Source organism: Thalia democratica, chromosome 6 (genome assembly GCF_965202585.1).
Source record: "Thalia democratica chromosome 6, ktThaDemo2.hap1.1, whole genome shotgun sequence".
Classification (NCBI taxonomy): domain Eukaryota; kingdom Metazoa; phylum Chordata; class Thaliacea; order Salpida; family Salpidae; genus Thalia; species Thalia democratica.
In genome coordinates, this window is record NC_139170.1 from 16,625,978 (window position 1) to 16,648,612 (window position 22,635).

Sequence of the window (22,635 nt, forward strand, 5' to 3'; positions counted from 1 at the left end):
GATTTTGTACACAATTGTTCGACATATCTTGCCTTTTGTTGAGCAAATGTTTTTAATCTTTAGTTGCTATTGCTAAACGCTCAAGTTGCAAATTTTGAAGAACTTCCTCGCACTACTTATTTTACTTTTGGCATGACGAAGAAAATTTTGTTTTACTTCTGACTTAGTTCCATAGTTTTAAAATATTGCTTGACAAAATTCTATACTGTGGTACTGTTCTTTTTACTAACTTGATTCAGAGTGAATTTCCAGTATATCTACTCATAAATTGTCCCCCCGTTAACTTATTTTAAATATTACTTTTACTACTATCATAAAAATTTCTGTTTACATTACACAAAACATTTTTATGAAATCTTGAGCTTGTAACGGACAGTTTTCTTTATTGTATTTACAAAAACTTAAACCTTGATAAATGTTTAACTTTTGTTTAAGGTTTAAGGTTATTTCGTTTTATTTCTAACTAGTTTATTATTAGTTGATTTTTCGTTATGATTTATCATAAACTATTTTCGTTATGATTTTATAAACTTAACATTTTAGAACCAAGCTTAGCTTTACTATTATTAAAACAGAATTCATTAGAAATTATAGTTTTATTATTTTTAGTAATATTTTAAGTAATACATATAGTTGTAAACTATTTATATTACTGTTTTTATAATAACTTTTTACATCTTTTTAAAGATTTTAATATAACTTGTTTGTGGTTTAATAAAAACATTGACGAAAGTCTACAGAGTCTAAGCTTGGACCTTCGTGTTCTATGGCTCGTAAGACAAGCTCAAGTTTAATATGAGGTTTGATTATACCAATGCGATTATCAGTCCACAAGTTTCGGTAGACTAAACCAGTTACGTCTTTATAAGGACTCACCAATCAGTCACAACTGAAATACCTGCAATCATCAATCTACAAATGTTTAGTCATGCTTTCACGTAGTTTAAATATGTTTGTGGTTTAATATTATAATATTTACTTAAAAAATCCATTGAAGATTTAATTACAGACTTTATGTTATTCAAACAGCTTTTAAGTGTTTTAAATATTTTTCTGTCAATTTACGATGCAAATTAATAACTAAAAAAATATTGATAAAAGTTTACATGGTCAGTATTGGCAGTAATGAGTTTTAAAAAGGGTGCTTAGTGCTTAACATTTTTAAATTGAAACTACTACCTAATTTACTAATAGTATTTATACTTAATTATAAAGTTTTTGTTTTTATAATTTGTTGTTATAAAGCTAGCTTTAGTTAGAGTCTATAAAAAAATGGTTAACAGCTCAATAAATAAATTAACTAGTTGCAAGCAAAGTGCTAAGTTACTTCACTTTTATGAGTTATGTGACATTGGTACAGAATTTCACTACAAATTTGTATTTTAGTATTTTTTAATAAGAAAGAAACCAATGTGGCTACAGCCAACGTAATTTTTTTTAATGCCTGCTGTAATTTTTGTGTTAGTTTATATTATTTTTAGTTGATAACCGTACTATCAATTGTAATTTAAGCACTTAAACTGTTATTCTTCTTAAGTTAATTGTTAAACACTTAAATTAATGTCAATAATCGTTGGGTTTATTCCAAGTTAATTTCTTATTAATATAAATTTGGGAACTGTTTTAAAACTTTCTAAAACTATATTTATAACTTGAGACTAAAAATTTCGAGGATTATAAGAAGGATAACTTATAACAATAATAAGACATTTTATTTTTCGTATGACATATACTTGAATTTCTTATTGTTTAAACAACTTATTACCGTTGGGACTTTCCCTACTTGTTCTAAAAAATTCAAATTGTTACTACAACTGAAATGCAATATTAGTTTCATTACTATTTAAAAATGAAAAACTCAATCAATTCATTTTATAACAATATACATGAATTTATATATTATAACACTTGAAAATATTTTTTTTGTAATTTAGTAACCAATCATGCATAATTTAATGTTTTTCCTTAATATACTGATGCAGTCCTTATTTGTGTGACCTGATGACATGGAAAGAACAATGGGTTGGTGTAGAGAAAGAACTATTGGTCATTAAGTGTAAAGATCCTAATGATGGCTTTAAAAATTTGCTTAATTAAACCTTGCAAGATTAAAACCCAGTGCTTGACAGATAAAAATAAATCAGTAACATGTAGTCTTAACAAATATAGACAAACTCTGTTTAATCTTTACTTTCCAAATATTTGAGACTTCAAAGTTCAAGGATTTGAATATAAAACTTTACTACATAGTGTACTTTGTAGCAGTGGCATCACTAAATTACATAATATAGTTGCAGATCAAATAGCTAGTTTACCTTAAATTTAGTTATCTTGCATACTTGAATGTATCTTTTTTTTTGGAAATTTCAAAAAAACTTATTAAAATGTGAAATAGAATAAGATTTTAATAAATATTTTATATATATTTGTTCTCTGTTTTAAGGTAGTGCTTTTGCTATGAATTGGCTTAAAATTAAAAATAATCTTTTAAGTTTGAATTCAAAACAGTAACCTGCCAACTAAGTACACACTTTGAAGTAACCAACCGGTAGTGGGTACCTAGGAATTCTTGATCTGTAATTACCTACATTAAGACTAAAACATATTATAAGCTACTTTAAAGTTTACCATTGACTATTTAAGTAAAATCTCCTAAAATTTTGTCTTTCCTATACTTTTAAAACTTACATAGTACATATAAATAATACTTATTTTTAATAAATAAAGACTAATCATAATATTGATTATGCTTTTATTAAATTTGTATATCATTAAAGCTAGTTTGGATTATAAAATTTTACTCCTGCTTACTTATTTTTTAGAATTTTTAGAGTTTAAACCAATTGTTTTCAAAGAAAACACAACGACAAAGAATAAAATGGTGTTGTGCTTATAGTAGACTGTTGTTTCCATAGTCAATTCAGTAGACTACTGCTTAAGTACGCAAATTGAACCCAGCCAAAAAGTGCGTACTTAGCATGGGTAGTGCGTACTTTTTGACGACATAGTATAATATGAAATTTAGTTGTTTTTTTTTTCTTTCTTACAACTAGCACCAAATAATTAAACCAAATAAACAAGTCTTTTTATTTTAAATAACATTTAATACATAATTCTAATCTGCAAAATTTTTTAATAGATTTAAAAATGATTTATTTTTTCAGAAAATATTGAGAAAGATTGAGAAAGTAATACATTTATTATAATTTTCTATTAGCTAAAAAGTGTTAGATTTTATCCATTTGAAAAAAAAACGTTTCAGGACTGTTTGTGTAAGATAGTTTGTATCAGTAGAAACATTTATAGTATAAGTGTACAATGATAAGATGCTCATTAATTTTTTTTAACTTTAGTTTTTCGTTGTTGTTGTTTCTTTTTATATGTTTATTTTGACTTTATAAGATTTGTATTTAGTTTTTGTGGTTAACTAGTTTTATATTAGTCACATTAAAATTAAAAAAAGTTGCACCACCAAAGCCAACATATGTCTCCCGTGATAATATGAGGGAGTTTCTTAGGGTTTTCAATGCTGAAATGAGAATGGATTCTCGCAAAAAATCTGTGAAAGCAATTATTAAGATTATTTGTTTATTTAAATTTGATATAAATATATAAAAAATTTATAAAAAATATAAAATAAATTTAGAATTTTAGAATTGATTAAAAAAATTTAGAATTTTCTTTTGTCATTCTGGATAAGTGCGTACTTAAGGCGTGGTGCGTACCAAAAAAATGCGTACTTAAGCGGTAGTCTACTGTATTGGCAGTGATTAATTTAAGAATGACAGCTTGACAATTATGTTAATTTTATAAGTCTACTTTTTCATAACTATTACCACAATCTCAGGTCACTTAAACAAACCAGGATAATATTAGTTAGCTTTAAATTTTTGTTTTAACTAAAAGGTATGTAGATTTTAAATTGCACAGTATGTTGTTTCATTAAATGAATAAACTCTAATATGTTTGTTTGAAGTATTACTTTGATATACAGTTCATAATTTATTTTTTGGTACCTTTTGTTTTACTTAATTAAAAAATTTATTCAGTAGAGTTTATTTAAATATCTTTTGTATTATTATTTTATTCAGTACTGCACTCTAACTATCCTCTAAACATAAGTGAATCTGATATTAAAGTCTTATGCTATAGTTTTTACATTTAATTTTTTCAATGAAAATAAATGACGAAGAAAGAAAAATGATATCAACTAATAAACTGCTAACAAAAGTAATACAAACATAAAAAAGAACAGTAGGTTAAGTTTGAACAACTAAACAATTAAGTGCTAAAATTTTCGGTCTCAGGACCTGGTGTACAAAATAAAATCTTTTGGTTGTCAAGTCGTACACCAGGGATAAAGTTTTATGTCCAGGAAACTTATTTATTCATTAACCCTTAAAAATTTGTGAAAGCAGAAAAATAAAGGAAGAGTTTTGTGCGCACTAGATTGTTAAGCAAGTAATTTTTTTTAAAAACAAACATAAAATGATAACCAGATTAAGTATAGTTTTAAAGTATTCAAAAATAACATTAAAAACTGTTTGGTCATTATAACTGCATACCTGGAAAATCTAAAATCTTCTAATTTTGGCAAATTAATATATTGAACAACTTTGATATGAAATGAAGTTTAGATTTATTAATAAATAACTATTATAAAAATAGATAAATAATGTATTATTGTTTTACTTTTTTTAAACACATTTAAAGTAGCATTATAAAAATTTTTCACTCATCTTATACCATTAAATGATTTTTTTGGACAAAAACACAATTTAGTACTAAAAATAAATGCAAGAAATTTTGTATTTGGAAAAGTTGAAAAGAATGATAAAGTCTTAAAGATAAAACTAGAAGCAATCCTGAAAAATTCATATAAAAGTATGTACTATAAAATCAGGACCTTCTACCAAATATAATGAGTTTAAAAATTTTAAACTGTTATTTTGTTTTGAACACCAGATTTATTTTGAAGTTTTAGTTTAAAACTTTACATTGTTTTGATTTTTTTGTAATACTACAAAGCCAGAAGGGGGTCAAGTTATTTTTTATCAAAAAGCAATGTTGGCTCTTTTATGAAAGTTTTAGTACAAATTATAAGTATGTTTTGTAAAATAAGTTATTAGCTTTTGATATATAGTCATTTTTGTAAAAACGTTTCAATACAGTTGCAATAACAGTAATTTTTTATTGACAGTTTTGTTTGAAACTGTTTTTTTAGCTGAAGATCTAATTTTTTTTAAGTGATATTTCTTAAAAAATAAATTATTATCATTGTTATTATACTGTTTATTTTGCAATGCTGTACTCAGTGACTTAGACACTGTGAAAACCTGAACCACTTAAACAGCACACACAGTTAGAGAAAGAAAAATAAAATTCATTTATATTCAGCAAAAAAACATAAACAAAACATTAAGCGAAGTTAAAATTATAAAGTACTCATTAATAAGTTTAAACTTATTTGCTTGATAATAAAAGGCAATAATTTAGTACATACAAAACATTTGTACGAAATTCATAAAAGTAAATTAATAGTCTTTTAGAGAGAGGCGTAGGAAAATAAAACTAATTAATATTACAAATAGAAAATTAAAAAATCACTAGTTAATCTAAATGTGATAAATACTATAAAAAGTTTATTTATTTTTCTGTATTGTTTTTATGAAAAGTTACTGAATTTTACTGATATTTATACTATCTTAATTAAATCTCTTTAGTTTTAAGCAAAAGTGTTCCACCCTCTCACACGATGCCATATCCTGTGGTAACTTGTTACACATAGTCTTTGTGTATTGAATTAAATCTAAGGACGAACGTTTATTTTAATTAGTTTAGTCAAAATTAAATTTGTTTTTAAACTTTTTAATATTTGATAAGATGAAATTTGTGCAAAATTGTATAATAATTTATGTGTTCTTTTCATTTCAAATTTTCAGAGGTATATATATTCCTAGATCCTTAAAAACCTTAAATGTTGGTATCTTAGTGTTATTAATTAAAAGTCTATTGAGTCAGACGATTTATTTTTCTTATTTGTTAGAATATTACATTATTAGGATTTAAATCAAGTTTTCTTGCTTCTAGCCATTTCTAGATATTATCTAGAGTAGATTGTAAAAAAATATTTAAATCACTAAAAATTTCCGTATCATCTGCAAATAAACTCATATCACTTTTAATATCAAAGTTTTAACTAATATTGTTAGCACAAATTAAAAAAAGAAGGGATCAATTATACCACCTTGTGGTGCTCCACTGTATATCTATAAAGGGTCTCACAGCATATTATTAATGACCACTCTTTGTGATCTCCCAATTAAAAAAATATTGAACCACTTTACTAAGTATTTATGTAGTCCATACTGACTCAATATTTTTAATAATCTTTTGTGTGACACTGAATCGAAAGCTTTTTTAATATCAGAGTAAACTAATTTAACACATTTGTTTTTGAGACGAAGAACTATCCATGAATGTAAGCATGTTAATAGTTGAATATTTGAAAAACGGTTAGGGACAAAACCAAATTTTTTATCAGGTAGTAGATTATATTTAAAAAATTATTTAGAATTTTAATAGATATACAAAATTTCAAGAAAACCCACTAGTTAAAGATATTGGCCTATTGTTTAACGCTTTGTGTTTGTTACCTTTCTTATAAATTTTATATTATTATATATATAAAATAATTAAATTAAATTATTTTAATTTTAAAGATATTAACGTATAGTTTTTACAAGTATAATAACAGAATAGTATCTGCAGTACTTATTATCTTTAAAAAATAAAGATAGCTAGACAGATAGAGCTGATAAAAGTTACAACTTGATATATTATTTATTTCAAAACCATATTTCCATATTTCAGAAAAGTTTGCTTTTAAACTACGCGACCTACACAAGGCTGCCAACCCCTGCTTTAAACATATTCCTGCTCTGCTTTTGTATTAATTATGATTTGTAAAAATAGTCTTCAGAAGTATAAGATAAATACAGACTTGTGGGTAATCTTAGGATTTTTAAAATTTAATTTCAAAAATGTTGAATTTTTAGCTTAAAAAGAAAAAATTTGATTAATTTTTTTGTGATTTTTTATTAATAGAAACATGTCCATGAATCAGTAGTTTCCAAAATAAGAGGTGATATTTCCCCTCTTTCCTAAAAAAATTACTGGTCTAAACATAATCTAAAAAGCATTTGTAAGGTTTTCTTCAAAAGTTAATGATCTTATTGAATATTTAAACTATTATTTAAGATCTTATTTTATATCTTAAAAATATAAAAACTTGATAAAAATAATCTCATTAAAAACTGTGTTTTAAATTGTTATCTTGTGTAGCCAGTTTAAGTTAGTATTTTCTGTTAGTATTTTGCTCTACTAAGTAGGTTTTTGCTTACTTTTATATATATATTTTTTAAAGTAAAATACCTAGCTTAAAAAGTCTAATTGGTACATAAAACAGTAGGCTCAATTCAAAAAATCTTTTTATTTCAAAAAACATTATTTTTATACAAACCTTTATTATACTTATATTGCAATTCTTAAAAACAACAGGTTTGTTTTAAAGCATTTGAGAAATCGTAAAATCTATATCAAATTCTTTTAGAGAAAAAAATTGTACTCTTGAATTCATAATTATTACTTATAATATGTATGTATATGTGTGTTCACGATCTAATAAGATGTGTTCTACTTAAAGTCAAAAAGAGGAGTTCAACAATTTTTACTAAAAACTTGTTTGCTCATAAATGAAACCTTAAAATTATAAGTCAGTTTTCAGTGAACATAAAAATTTCAAATAAGTTTTAAGATATGGTCAATTTTGTAAAATGTTTCCAATACAACCCTATGATTGCATTTTTTTATTCAAAATTTTCATGAAAATTTAAAGACTAACTAGAAATCTATCTTCATTTTTATTTTTTTGTGCTAGAGAACTCAATTTTTCTTTGCAATATCATTAAAAGTTTTAATGAACATTTTTTATAAATTAAAACTCAGTTTTATGGCAAAAAATAAAAAGTGTATTTTTTTTGTATTTTTGAAAACTCTATTTAGTTAATTTTTGTTTATTTGTATTATTGAAGTTCAATTATCAATTAAATTAGCCTGATTGAAACTATGACAATTCACATAATAACTTTATTAAAGTTTTTATAGCTATATTTCACTATTTTTGTTAGTTTGCATAACTCAGGATATTTTTTTTTCAAAGAGTGGCAAACAAAAACAAAGTTTAAACTGTAATATAAGTTTTATTTGTTAGTTTCAAGGTAATACTTCTTGCATTGAATCCTTCAACAGTTTTCATATAACTATCTAGTATATTTGTTGTGTATGGAAATTTATATATGCAATATAATATTTTTAAATGTGAGCATGTTTTAAAATGTTTAAGTTATTAGAATAATTTCAATTTTTTTGATAATGGTTAGTTTTACAACTGATATGGTATATTTAAAGTAGAGTTTTGGTATTTTTAATTGTTTCATTTAGTAAAGTATTAAGAACTTTATTTTTATATAGTATTAATAGTATGGTATTAATAAATACCAAGATAAATGAAAGATAAGTACTCTATACTTCATCAAAGATAAAAACTCTACTTTAGCATCAACAATACCAAACTTGAATGACTTCAGCCATTTAAGTCTCTAATATACTAACTCTGTACTGTTAATACAATTGATTGATTCCAGGTAAGAATTACAAACCTCATCGTATCCCTGTTATAATTTTCTGTGTGAACAGGGTTACCACAAAACCTGGAATTTCACAATTTAGACTAAAAAACGTAAAATTTGGGACTTTTTAAAATAAAACTGGAAAAACCTGGAATTCTAAACAATTTTTACACGTTAAGTAATAAAATTTTGATTTGACAAGGAAAATCCATCATATAGATAAATTTTTTGTCATCACCAAAATTTTATTTTATTAATAAACACATTTAAAATAGCATTACAGTATCTTTTAAATGTTCTTATACTACACAGTTTTTAACCTTAAACTTAACTTTGAACATTATTTTTTGGTGCATAACTTATTTAACAAATAAAACAAAACACATTTCATTTTTTTCTTGAATTTATTTGAGTACTTTCGAAGTAAGTCTTGTCAAAAGTTGTACTATACTTAATTGAACTAAGTAGAAATTGATATAAAACTATACTGTAGCTTAAAGTTTTAGAAAATAAAATGAAGTTATGATAATAAAAAAATCAACATTAAATAAATGCTTATACTAAAGAACTTTGCTGTACTAATAAAACTTGTTAGACTAAAATCAAATTAAAATAAACCAGCAATAAAAAATAAAATAACACTTTAAAAAAAAAAATTTACGAGAAAACTATTACTTAAAAATTACTTAATAAGAGGATTTAAAAAGTCTAGTTTGGTATACAAACTTTTTTTGCTTACATAAACTGGGCCTTAAAGATTAAATGTATAAGGCTTTTAGAATATGTAGCTGAAAAGAGTTCTCCGCTCTCACTAAAACTGAAAAGTTCTTGTAATACTGTGTTTTGTTTTACTTAAAAAATATTAACTTTAAAATAAAAATAGACCCAAAAATGTGTACTTTTAAAAACCTGGAATAAATTCAGAAAACCTGGAAAAAAAATCTCAATTACCAGTGGCAACCCTGTCTGAAGCATTGTCTGTCGCAAGGTTAATAGTTAGTATCTCTTTTGCTGGCTGCATACCTTGGTGTTTCTGTGTGGCACAACAGCTCTCTTGTAGGTATTGCTGTGTTGTGCAAGAGCTGTCTTGCAGCTGTGTGCAGATCTTGTCTTCTATTAAAACTAATTATTCCCTGAACTTTTTTGAGTTTTCTCTTTTCTGTTCAGTTTGGTTTCTTATTGCCTGTTTTTTGTATTGCCTTCTGGGCCACCTCAGAAATTTAGGAGCCATAAGCTGCAAAGGGGTGGGGTGAGTAGCAAAAGAGGCCAATTTAAAAGTTACAAAGTAATGATCTATTAGTAGAACAAAATACTGCAAAAAGAAATATAACTAATAGACACAAATAAATTCTATAAACTAGAAATGTTCTTATAAATAGTCTTTTTTTAGTGTCATGAACAGAATTCTAAACGTGATTTGTTTATTTACCTAGAATTGTTTAGGATTTTATTAATTGACTTTATATACAATCCTCTAGCTTCTCCTCGGTCATTTAAGAAACAACAAATTTTTCTATTAAGTTACAATTAAGTATGCATAGTTTTTCTGTAATTTAGAACAAATATTATAAAGTGTATTTGATAAAAAATTGAGGATGTACAAAGAAAACAATCACTTTTTTACTAATGTTGTTTTTTTGCTAAGTCAATAGTTTTTATAACCTCTTATATTTTAAAATTGTAGTTTTAAATTATTTATATAATTTTTTTACTATGTCAGTTACATTTTTGTATGTGAAATAGTTAATGCATTTTTTTATATTTGATATTTTTTAAGAAAATTGGAATTGAAAAAAATAAAGTACTTAAACTTTGTAATAATAGATTTAATATGTTTTTTATTTTATTATTAAACAGATTGATAGGTTATTTTATAAGAAAATAGTGTAACATTTATTGAAAAAAAAATGGTTTAAATGACTAGTTTATATCTTAGTGTTAATAGTTTACAGCTTAAGACTTTTGTAGTATGAGTAAAAACAAAAGTATTTCAGTAAACTCTTCTATTGAAACACAAGACTCATCATCTTTAGCGTTATCTAATATAGCAGTAGACTCTAGTTTGAGCTTAAGCAACGATGACTTGATGCAGTCGGGAAGAACTGATAAGTTTATGAGTTACCTTGACAATGGTACTAAGTTGAATAAAAAGACTAACACAATAGAAATGAAGCAGTTACAGCATGATTTGCAGCTGCTGCAAATTGAACTTTCCCAGAAATCACTTGTTATTGACAACTTGAAAAATGAGCACATGAATCAACTAGATGACATAGAAGAAAAGCTACATGATGCTTTGTTTAAAAAACAGAGACTTCAGGCACAACTTGACAATGCGCTTTCTTTGCATAAAGCAGAAATTAGTGGTATACAAGAAAAAACAAAAAATGACTTGAAAGTTATTTTAGAACGGCAAGAACAGCTTGAAAAAACAAATAAAGTTCTTCATGAGCAAGTTACAAACTCACAAGCTCAAATAGAATCTGCAGACTTAATAACTAAACAAAAATACATAGACTTAAAAGCAAATTCAGTAGACACATTGTCTATTGGTCAGTTTTTTTCGCTCAAGTTATATGAATGTATGGAGTCTGTACTATTAGAACGTAAAAATCAGATGGAAATGAGAGATAAACTGTCATCAGACGTTGTTAAGCTTAGCAACAGCTTGCATGAAACTGAACATAAACTAATTAATGAGAGAAGAGAACGCACAAGACTTGAAAATCTGAGCAGATCTCAAGAGTTAGAGCTTAAAGAACTTAGAAAGCAATTAGAATCTAATATAGGCAAAGTACAACGCTTTGACATAGTTTTAGCTGAGCGTAACAAATTTGAAGAGGACTGTAGCACTCTTGCTCAAGCAAAAATATGCTTAGATGCTGAGATGCTAGGAAACAGAAAAGAAAATGCCCAAATTACAAATGACCTTCAAGTACTTCAACAGGAAGTCAATTTGCTCAAGCAAGACAAAGACTACCTGAGCAGAAACCTCACTGAAACGCAGGTAAGGCTACAAACTGCCGAAGACAAGTTGCAAAGAGCAAATCATCAGATGGAGTCAGTTAAAAGCAGCAGAGAAGAATTGTATGAGAAGTATGCCTCATCTAGAGAAGAAGCAAGGTCTATTTATGAACAGAGGCTGCAAGATGAGATTGGCAGACTGAGAGTTCAAACAGAAAGGGAGCTTGACAAAGTTAGAGTTGACAGCAAAGAAGCTTATGAAAGGGAAAACAGAACATTGCGAGAAGCTAGAGATGCTGCTGTTTTTGATAAAGATCACATGACAAAACAAAAAAATGATGCAGAAAAACGTTGTGAGACGTTGTCAAACGAGATTAGAATCTTAGAGGCAAATTTAGATTCAAGAGTATCAGAACTTCAAAGCACTGCACACGTGAAGACGTTCGAATTAGACAGACTTCATCTTGTACATGATGAAACACGCAAGAACTTGGAAAGGGCACAGATGGACAATGAAATGAAAACTAGAAAACTGGAGCTAGTCACTGCTGATTTTGGAGAACTGCAGCAAAAATCTTCTTTACTAGAAAATAACCTTCAAAGTGAAGTCAATGAACTTAAAAATAAGCTCAAGGTTTGTTTTAAACATATAATAACTAAAAGTATACATAAAAAATATTGTTTTAAATTTTTTTAAGATTTACCTTATTTATATTTTTAACACAAATTTTGAATAGTTATATAATATTTTTATATAATATTTTTTATAATCAACTTCAATAGTTGTATTTTTTAAATTTGTAGACATTTTTCTTAAAATTATAGCAGGATTACCACACACTTGGCTCAGGATAGCTCATACTAGTTTGAAATTGTGAAAAGTTCAGGCCAACTCGGGATAGTTTTGATGTTTTCTAAAAATCCTAGACTAACTTTAATTTCTTAAAATATTTTTTCCTGAAAGTTTTGTTTGTATTTAAATCCTTCATAATTATTCTTGTATTTTTAGGTATTCAAGCTTGATTAATAATAACTATTTACAAATTTTGGCTCATATGATTTTTTATTTTAACAACTTATAAACTCAGGCTAGCTTGATGTAACTCAGGCAATTTTGTTTCACTGAGGCTGATTTTTTCCCTCAAAAAGTGGCAACCCTATTTAAATCAAAAATAAATAGAGAACTTTTAGTACATAAAATAAAACATATTTAGAGAATATTGTAATGAGTTTATTGCAAAAAAAGCATATTTTTTATGTTTCATGTAGTCAATATTCAGCTATTTGTATATAAAATTAACACTCTAAGCATACAGTATTGTATATACAGTTTTGTAATACACACTTTTTGTCTAACAAGAAACGCCGGTTTTTATCAGGGTGGCCAGTCAACCTCGAATCCTGGAAAAACATGAGATTTAACAATTTAGGCTAAAAAATGCAAAACACCTGGGATTTGGGAAATTCGAAAAAAACCTGAAGTTAAAAAAAATAACTACATTTAAGTAGTAAAATTTTGACTTCGCACAAAAATCTTTCATATGAACAAAAATATGATAATTATTTGTCATAATCAGAATTTTTTAATATAAAAAACCACATTTAAAGTAGCTATACAGTATCTTTTCAGTGTTTGTTTACTATTCAAACTTGAAAAAAATAGAGCCAAAAACCTGGAAGAAATTTAGAAAACCTGGAAAAATTTACTAAAAAACAAGTGGCTACCCTGTTTTTATACATGTTTAAAAGATTAGTTTAGATTTATAGCATAAACGCATAAATTATTACTAGTAAATAAGTCTTTTGAAATGAAACAAAACCAACAGTGCAAATTTGATATAAAAGAAATTTTAAAGTCAGTAATACCATAGCTTTATTTGTTTTTTTAAGTTAATCAATTAAATTACAATAGTTAAAATTTAACACATTTTTATACTCGTTTTTGATTTAAAGTTATATTATTTAAAACATGTATGTATTTATTGTAATAACCTTTAAGCATCTTAAGTTTCTATTTATTTACTTATGCATAAAAAGTCGTGTTTGCTTAATTTTCGCAACTGTTATCAAATTATATGACACATATCTTAACATTATAATTTAGCTCAGATCTACACAGTAGTAATTAATAAGTGTGTATAGAAAAAATTCCTACTAAACTTTAATAAAAATTCAAGGAAGTATTTATTGTTATTTTTTTATAAAAACTATCAGTGTTATTTAGAAAATATACAAATAGAGCTCGTGCAAAAAAAAGTTTTGTTTCCACTCTAAAATATACTTCTTAACAATCTTTGTTTGACTTATAATTAATAAGTGTTGAAAAGTTCACTTTAAGGCATTAATTTTGTAGGTAATTTTACATGTAGTGTATCATTTTTCTTGTCAAATACTGCAATAAACAAAAAAAACAGTTTAAAATTCTTTTGTTAAGTACAGAGTTGCCAAAAAATCTGGAGTCCTGGAAAAACCTGGAATTTGAGAAATTTTAAAAAAACTTGGAATTTTGAACAAAAATCACTAAAAAACCTGGAATTTCGAACAAAAATCACTAAAATATCTATTAAAACAATTTTTACATGTTAAGTAGTAAAATTTTATTTTAATACAAAAAATCTATCATTTAGATTAAAAAAAGTTGTTATCATATTTTTTTTTTATTGTAAAACACATTTAAAGTAGCATTACAGTATTTTTTTAATGTTGTTATCCTACTTAGCACAATTTTTAACCTTAAACTTGGCTTAAAATTAATAATAGACCTAAAAACTTGTGCTTTAAAAACCTGGAGGAACTTAGAAAACAAGAAGAAATTTCTCAAAAAAATTTGGCAACCCTGTAAGTATCACATAAATAACAGCTACACTTATATGATGGCTATAAAGTTACCTACTCCTATTGTTTTTAGCTTAACAAATTTGTTATCAATGCTGAAATAAGTAATTAAACCATAAGGTTTTTTTCAAACTTTTAAGTTTTAACTATATCATTTTGAAATACTTTGTAGACCTAATCTTTTAATAAATCTTAAATGCTGTAAAGATATTATATTACTTAATTTATAACTGCCTTAATAAGAAATGTACCTCTTAGTCTGTTACAATGATGTTTTTTATTCTCTTCCGACTGACATCTATTGAAAATGAAACTTTTTTTATCAGTACTTTATGTTGCAGGTTTATGAGAGTCTGGAGAAGGAGATGGACGACATCGTCATGCAGGCGGCAGAGCAGGAAGAAGGGGCAGACTGCAGGATGGACGAGGCGGAAAGAGTCCTCTTCTCCTACGGATACGGAGCAAACGTCCCTGTGACCGCCAAGCGCAGGATGAAGCAGAGCGTGCAGTTGGCAAGGAGGATCCTCAACCTGGAGAAGATCAACTCTTCACACTGTAAGGAGAAAGAAGCACTGAAGGAGGAAATAAGGGAGATGCGAAAGAAGCTGGATGCCAAGGAAAAATTGCTCCTTGAGGCAAACCAACCAATGAGCTACATGCTGGAGGGCATGAAGCGACGTGACGATGATATTGGAAGGCTGCAGGAGGAAGCAGAAAAAATGGGGAAGAAGATGGTCAAGCTGGAAAAGGAGAATGGGCACTTGATTGATGCAAAAAGGCAGCTGTCTTTGGACTTGGACAAGCTACTGTCGCACAGAGAAGAGCTGGAAATTATCAAGGGAGTTTTAATGAAAATGTCGAAAGGCGCTGAGTTGACGGCTGACAACAGAAAACTCGGGAGAAGTTTGCCACAAGTCAATTCCAGAGGGGAAATCAACGAAGGCAAATTGAACGACCCTTCACCGGTGGTATTCACAAGGGATGAGCCAACCCCTCTTAATAAGCACAAGTACAATAAGTTCAAAACACTCCATCAATCGTAATTATCGCTTAAAACAAGTTAAAAATTTTTATAAACGTTTTTAGCTGTTTTTAATCTAAAGTAAGTAGTATTGTTTAACTTCAAGACTTTTAGCAATCAATAAAAAAGTGATTTATTTTGCTGCTCAACCTTAATTGTTTTTATTTTTTGAGTACTGACTTTGTCTTGATCGAAAATTCATTTTATTTTTGCTATATTAGAAGCACTTGAACTGTTTTATTATATACGTGTTTATTGATTATTACTAAGTAAACCACTGTGATTCACATTTTTATATGTATTTATTTAAGAATACTCAAATTTGTTTATTTGTTTTGTATATTATGCTTAAAAAAACCCATATTTATTTAAAAACAATTTAAGAAATTATTATCACCTACTTATAAAGTAAGTATTTTTATGTTTTTAGAAAAAAATATTTACAACTAAATAAAAAAATCAGATAGTATTTTTTTAATAAACAGCTAATGTAAAGCTTTTCAAATGTGTTGAATCTGTTTCAAATTGTTAAAAGTTAAGCAACCAAAACTACACTAACAAAAACACATATATAACCAAAAAGATAATATTCGTTTAATCTGTTTGAGTCTTATTTAAAATGTAATCAAATTGAAATAGTTATTAAAATTTTGATTTGAAAAAAGAACATCACGCTTGAAAATATAATAAAATTTGATTTAAACTGTTTATTTTTTTTTTAAACAAAAGGTTTTGCAGTATTCATTTCATTTAGTTTTATTTCTAATTAATAAAAACTATTTTGCTTTGTTTAAACTGTTATGTAATTTACTTAACTGAATAACTTTTAGAAGTTTATAAAATTTTAGAATATATACAGTTTACGAAATTAACTGATAAAAATTTTAAATTGCCCGTTATAAATGTTGATAAGTTTATGAACAGATTTAATGCAACTAAAATAAATTTTCATTTAAGTCTAAATTTTACAAACTTTATAGCTTACTTTTTATATACAGTTTGTTTCATAATTTAATATAAAATATGGGCTTATTTTACTGTTATTTACATTAGTTGTCACAGAACTATTATTATATTTGTATAAGCTAATTACACTTAAGCATAAGTTTTAACATTGATAGAAAAAAAACTTTCTGAATCAAAAAAGTCCTGTTTTAAATTTCAAAAACAGATTTATTTTTGGCAACATACTTCTAATATTAGTAACATTTATCTGAATGGTTCTGAAAACTATAACATTAGAAGCTATTCTAAATACTCATTTTAATAAAGATAAACTAAACACTTATTTTTTGTATGAAATCTAAAACTTTATTATGCTAATTTTACTGTAATCAGTTTTTAAAAAGTTATTGTTTTTTTATTACTATTAACTTGTTTATGCTAAAGATCGTTTTTGTTTACACCTAAAAACCTGATAAAACATCGTAAAAAGCATAGCCTATTATAATTAGTTTGTAAAAACATTTTTATAATTTAAAAACTAACTGTAGTTTAGCATCAAGTTTTACAAAAAAGCTGATGCTTCTTTTGTATAGAAATTAATTATACTTTAATAAAAAAATGTATTCTAGATCGATCTATATGGAACTGCATTACCAACTTTATTATTTGATAAAAAGGCGTAAATAGTAAATTAATTATCGTATAAAAGTTTATCAATGTTTTACAAAACTTAATTATAATTATGATATTTATACTACTAATAAATTTTATTTAATGTGCTTGTCTTAAATACTAGCTTAACTCTTCATGATTTTTGCTTTTTTTACATTTTTTAAGGTTAAAGTAGTATGATCTTATAGAATTTATTACCTTTATTTTTTTTTTCTAAAATCTTATTTTTAATTTACAAAATATACTAGAATTAACCATGTCATTCGTTTGACACAAACCTACATTAAGAAAACTCCGTAGAACTGTATAATTAGTTTAGCATCGAGAAACAAAGCTAGTTATAAACTAATTAAGTTCTTGTTTAATTGTTGCATATTTTATAATAAATTATTTCGGATAGACCTTTTCTAAGGCCACTTGTCCATCCAAGAAACTTATATGAGCTTAAATAAATTTATGTAATCTTATTTTTTGTAAAAATATAGAAATAATATTTCCAATTAAAACTTTTGTGTACACCATAAGCATGATGCGGAAGTGAAACAAGGGAAGCGGCACTAGTTACCGTAAGTTTAATTGTGTTTTATATTTAAACTAAAAGTTACTTTAAAATTTCATTTTAATGTTTTTTAAGTATCAAACATATTAACATTCAACCAATATACATATATATGTATTTCGTGCTTTATTTTGTCCTTAGTTTTGTACTAGTCATTATAAATGTTTTCTTGTATTAATCAAAATTATTTTGTTACTTAGTATAATAAATTACCATTAAAAGATAACCAGAACATCTTGTTACTAATTCTAAAAATTATTTTATCTTAAAAACATAGGTTTTGATTATTAAGACACATTATATAAATCATCTAAAACTTGTTTTCTACTAGAAATATAGATTTTTTCTTATTTAAAATTTAAAAAACTATAAGCTTTTAATAGATATTTAAACATTAGGCGTTTATATTTAAAAAAAATCTAGAACTGTATTATGTTTAACAAATTTCGATAAACAAGAAAAAGAAACTAAATATGCAGGACACATGTCTTCTTTTTAGATATTGTGATATCCTGCTGAATCAGAAACAAAAACACATCATTTCCTATCTGAATTTGAAAGAAGTTTCACATTAGTTGAAAAACTTAAGTGTTTTTCTTGCTTCAATGCGAAAAAAACAAAATAATTTTTGTTAACTTCTTGTTTATTTCGCAGTAACTAATACCTTTTACAAACTTTTTTTTAAAAGTAGAAACATTAAAAAAGCAGATGTGTTCACTTTAACACTCTTTTTCGCATTGCTTTTGTAGTTTTAGGTTAACCAGACGTGAGAATGTTTAAACTTTATTAGCTTTGGCCTCTTAAAAAAGGTAACTGTTACTAATGTTTACTCACTTTATCTTGATCAACAGGTTTAATTTTTATAAATAGAAGAACAGTTTTTTTTTTTAATTTTTTATCTGTGACTGAGCTTGATAAACGCTGATAGTCTTTGTATGTGGTTTGTTATTAGATCTGTTCTTTATTTGATACATTTGGTACCAGATTAAAAATTGCTGCTAACTCAAACGACAGTTGTTGCAAGAATAAAGTTAAAATATAATCCAACGTAGCTTCTCGGGGTTATTGAGTTGCGCTTGTTATCTTTCTAACTCAGCATTTAGCTGTTTAAAAGTAACTATTTATTATTGATTTGGCTACACAAACCTTTAGAAAGAACTTGAGTCTTTTTGAGGTCAAGTTTATTGTTAAGCATGTGTTCTACAAGCTCACACAATTTTTCTTTTACTTATGTTTTTACTAGAGAAGCAAAAGTAACTAAACTATACTTTAGATTTTTTTTAATTTTCACTAACAGTAGTTTTATTTAACTTCATACACATCAATTAGATTTAAGACGTGTTCCAAAAACAAAAACCAGAGTTAAAAGTACGTTTTAGAAACATTTAACGGCTAAATTTGATTTAAGAAAAATCAAACTTTTCTCTTGCAAATGTAAAATCCGTAGCTTTACATTGTTTCAATATCTTCTTGTCTAATTTTTTTTTTTTTATGCCGGTGAGAGCAAACGTTTAAAACCACCTTACAATTTAGGCTGCTACTTAGTCCTTTATTTCTGATGAACAGCTATTTACAAGTTTTAAAAATGGAACATGAATAAATATTTTTTTTAACTAAATCAAAATGATATATGTTTAAACTAAGAAGCAGCAAATATAATTTTTTAAAGATTATTTGTAATATGTGAATTTAATAGAAATTATTGTCACAATAAAAGTTAAACATATTTTGAATCATCTGTATTTTCAAAAGAAGCAATTTTAACGAAAAAAAAGCTTACTAGTTAAAAATACTTAAATTTCATTAGAAAATATACGTGCAAAAATATTTTTTGTGTGTGGTTGTTACTTAAGGGCATTACTTTTTTATTGGATGTAAACATAACCCGTATTCTTAAAGTTTTCTTTAAGAAATCTATATAGCTTTTTTTGAGTGAACTTATAAACTTATTTAAAAAGATCCTTGTGTGATTCATTTAACGCAGGTGTGATAAAAGGTCTGTAAAAGAAGGTTTTATGATTAGATTTAAGTTTTTTAGTACAAAGCAAAAAAAAAAGTTAAAACTGTTAAAAGACTTTTGAATGAATTTATGAAAGCATTTATCAACTCACTAGCATTAAAAAGTAAATATTGTCACTTAAACAAAATAAATTTAATAAAATCATTTCACAATTATCTTATTTAAGGACAAACTAAAATTTAATGTTTGAAAAGATCAAATGATAAAACGAAGCTAAAAGCGTACACACTTTAATTTTAAAAAGAATCTTTAAACCCATTATATACTTTCAAAACAAAATAGCATTAACTAAATACAGTTAAAAAGTTGTTTAATCTTAAAAAAGCAAAATGACTTAAAAATATTTTAAATCATTACAGACTAGTATTTACAGTTATGTTATACTGTACACTTTACTTTTGTTTGTAATGAATTTGAGATTTAAAGCAAATATTTCGCTAGTCAGTCTTAAATCACGTAAAAAATGATCATTTTTTGTTTAATTTTCTCAAGCTTTTTTGTATTTACTCTACACATCTTCTCTGTTTATTAGCATTCATATTATTTATTTGTTAAGAGTTAGAAAACTTGAACATAGTGATGAAAAGAAGTTTGTTTGTAATGTAGTATAAAATCTTGAAAGCGTAGAAATAGAAAAAATTCAATTAGAGAAGATGATTTGTGATAGAAGCCAGTAAATAAGTTTTTTTTGCTTTAAGTTAAATAAAGTGTTTTATTAATAAGTTTAGTCTTTTTGTTTCAATAAAATATCAAGTTTTGAAAAATATACTTTGCTTTATAAAAGAATAGTTGCATAAGGCGTTTTTTCATAAAAAAAATAGTAAAGTTTTTTGGCTGCCGGGTTTGTAAATAAATAGGAGTGTAAAAAAGTTTAAATGTTTGGTTAAATAACGGTTCTAACTTTTGAAAAATTGGAAATTTTTTAAGTAAAATTTCGGAAAACATTTTATGATTCAAAAGAAAACTAGTAATTATTTTATTATATTTTGTCATGAACTTTTTTTTCTTTGTACTTTTCTAACACTAAGCTATATTTATCAGCTATAAGTGCACATTAACATGTAAAGTTCTTTTCAACAAATCCAAAAAGCATAAATGTTCAACAATAATCTTTTACTTTTTTAAAGGCGACTAACATCTATTAAAATTAATACGATGGTTCAAGAAAATGTTACTAAGCTACTATTTAGTTTATTCACATCTAAACTATAGTAGAAATTAAGAAACTTTTTTGTTAATACAAGTAAAAATTACTACTGTTTAATGAGTTTATTTTTAATAAGTTTTCATTGTTGGTTAAGTTGTTTAAAATATATGCATAAATCCTAGTACTTTACACACTTTATAAACTAAATATTTTCTTATTATAGTTACAAGAAAATATGTTTCAACATATTATTTTGGTTGGTTTAATTTTTAAATCGGTTAGTGCAGATACATCTACATTTAGAACAAACAAATTTTCGACTGGTAATTTTTCGGTTAGATTGTATTGTTATCTAATACTTTAAGTCTTCTAACTTATATATTAAAATGGAAGTAGTTGTAACCTTTTCTTAAAAACAACTTTTATTTTAAAGTTACATTTATTTTTAACTGGAAATAGTTTAAATCTAAAATACAAATATTCATTTAAAAAACTCGTTGAAATTGTTTATAAACAAAGTAACCTTATTCTAAAACTCAAAACACTTATTTTAAAAGTGTGAGTTTTAAACAAAATATTTACATAACAGAACGCTACCAATCTAGTAAAGGATGATGTTGTAGCTCTTCGGGTCAACAATTTCGGCAAATCTTCCGTCATGACTGGATTTTCCGTCTACTTAGATGAAAAAACTCAGTTAAATAGCTTTAATGCGGATACTAGTATTAAGTTTGCCTCTAAAGCGCAAGATAATTTTCTAAAATCTTCAACTGATACCGGTTAAGTTTTACAACAAAAGATATACATCATTGTTATTTATTGTAAATGCGCGCCTTCAATTATATCAAAAGTTAAAAAATTGATTAACTTAGTAGAGGAACTAGAACCTGTTAGGAATAGAAAGGAAGGCCTTTATTATACAAAACAAGTTTGCATCCACAAAACCATTTTTTTCTGTACAAACAGATTTTTAAAGATTTTTTATTGAATTTATTTTCTCGACTGTCAGTCATTACAAAAAGCTATTGTAGTTAATTACCATGACTTGAATTTTTAAAATCTTTTAGTGGTAAATGCTCTAGTTTGTTTGATTACACTTAGGTAATCATACGTCTTATTTGTAAGAGAAAGTGTATTTTTACTAAATTATACTTTTTTTTTTACTTTAGTAACCAAATACAAAAGTGCAGCTTAAGAACAATTATACTAACATTTTTTAAGGTCGATATAATCAACATAATTTTTTGTTTAATATTTAGTTTAATTAGTTATTAAATAATAAATACAAAAAAAAATTAAATTATAAAGATGATTTATATCAGCTAAACGATTTAACTTATAATTTAAGAAAAAATCTCAGAAAATCTACTTAAAGCGGAAAACAAAGTAGCTTGGACTAAACTACTAATTTCCAACAACTCTCATGCAACTTATGACTTTAGTTACAACGTCATTAACGGAGATAATCGTAAAAAGAACATTAACAAGTTTATTTTTTACCTTCAAATGACCGGTCAGGATCCTCGGGAGCTCGACGTAATTCTTTCTTCTGCTAACTATAAAATTAAAAGCTATCCAAGCAATTCAAAACAATCGTAAGTTTGTTTTTATTTGCGAAAAACAGCAATTTTTTTTTAACATTTTAAGAAATTTCTAATAGCTATACAGTCAGTTATAGTTTAAAAATGAACTTGTTTTAAATGATAAAATAGTGTCTTTTTTTAAAGATAATTTTCATTATTAAACTTTTTGTAGTTTACAATCAATGCTTTAGTAGAGCAA

At 25.8% G+C, this 22,635-nt stretch overlaps 1 protein-coding gene across 1 annotated transcript; it reads left to right on the plus strand.

Annotated features, from left to right (window-relative positions):
* The first annotated feature begins 10,791 nt into the window (after positions 1–10,791).
* LOC145838345 (progesterone-induced-blocking factor 1-like) lies at positions 10,792–15,613 on the plus strand. The gene is made up of 2 exons (XM_082945919.1): positions 10,792–12,288; positions 14,831–15,613. Exons 1-2 carry the CDS (start codon positions 10,804–10,806, stop codon positions 15,530–15,532), a joined length of 2,187 nt encoding a protein of 728 aa, XP_082802045.1. The 5' UTR covers positions 10,792–10,803; the 3' UTR covers positions 15,533–15,613.
* Positions 15,614–22,635: the final 7,022 nt, after the last annotated feature.

What these genes read in the sequence shown, in the direction of transcription:
- LOC145838345 (XM_082945919.1), top strand. Translation starts at nt 10,804, where the DNA reads ATGAGTTACCTTGACAATGGTACTAAGTTGAATAAAAAGACTAACACA. An exon ending in AACTTAAAAATAAGCTCAAG is followed by an intron (nt 12,289 to 14,830) that starts GTTTGTTTTAAA and finishes TTTATGTTGCAG; the next exon opens with GTTTATGAGAGTCTGGAGAA.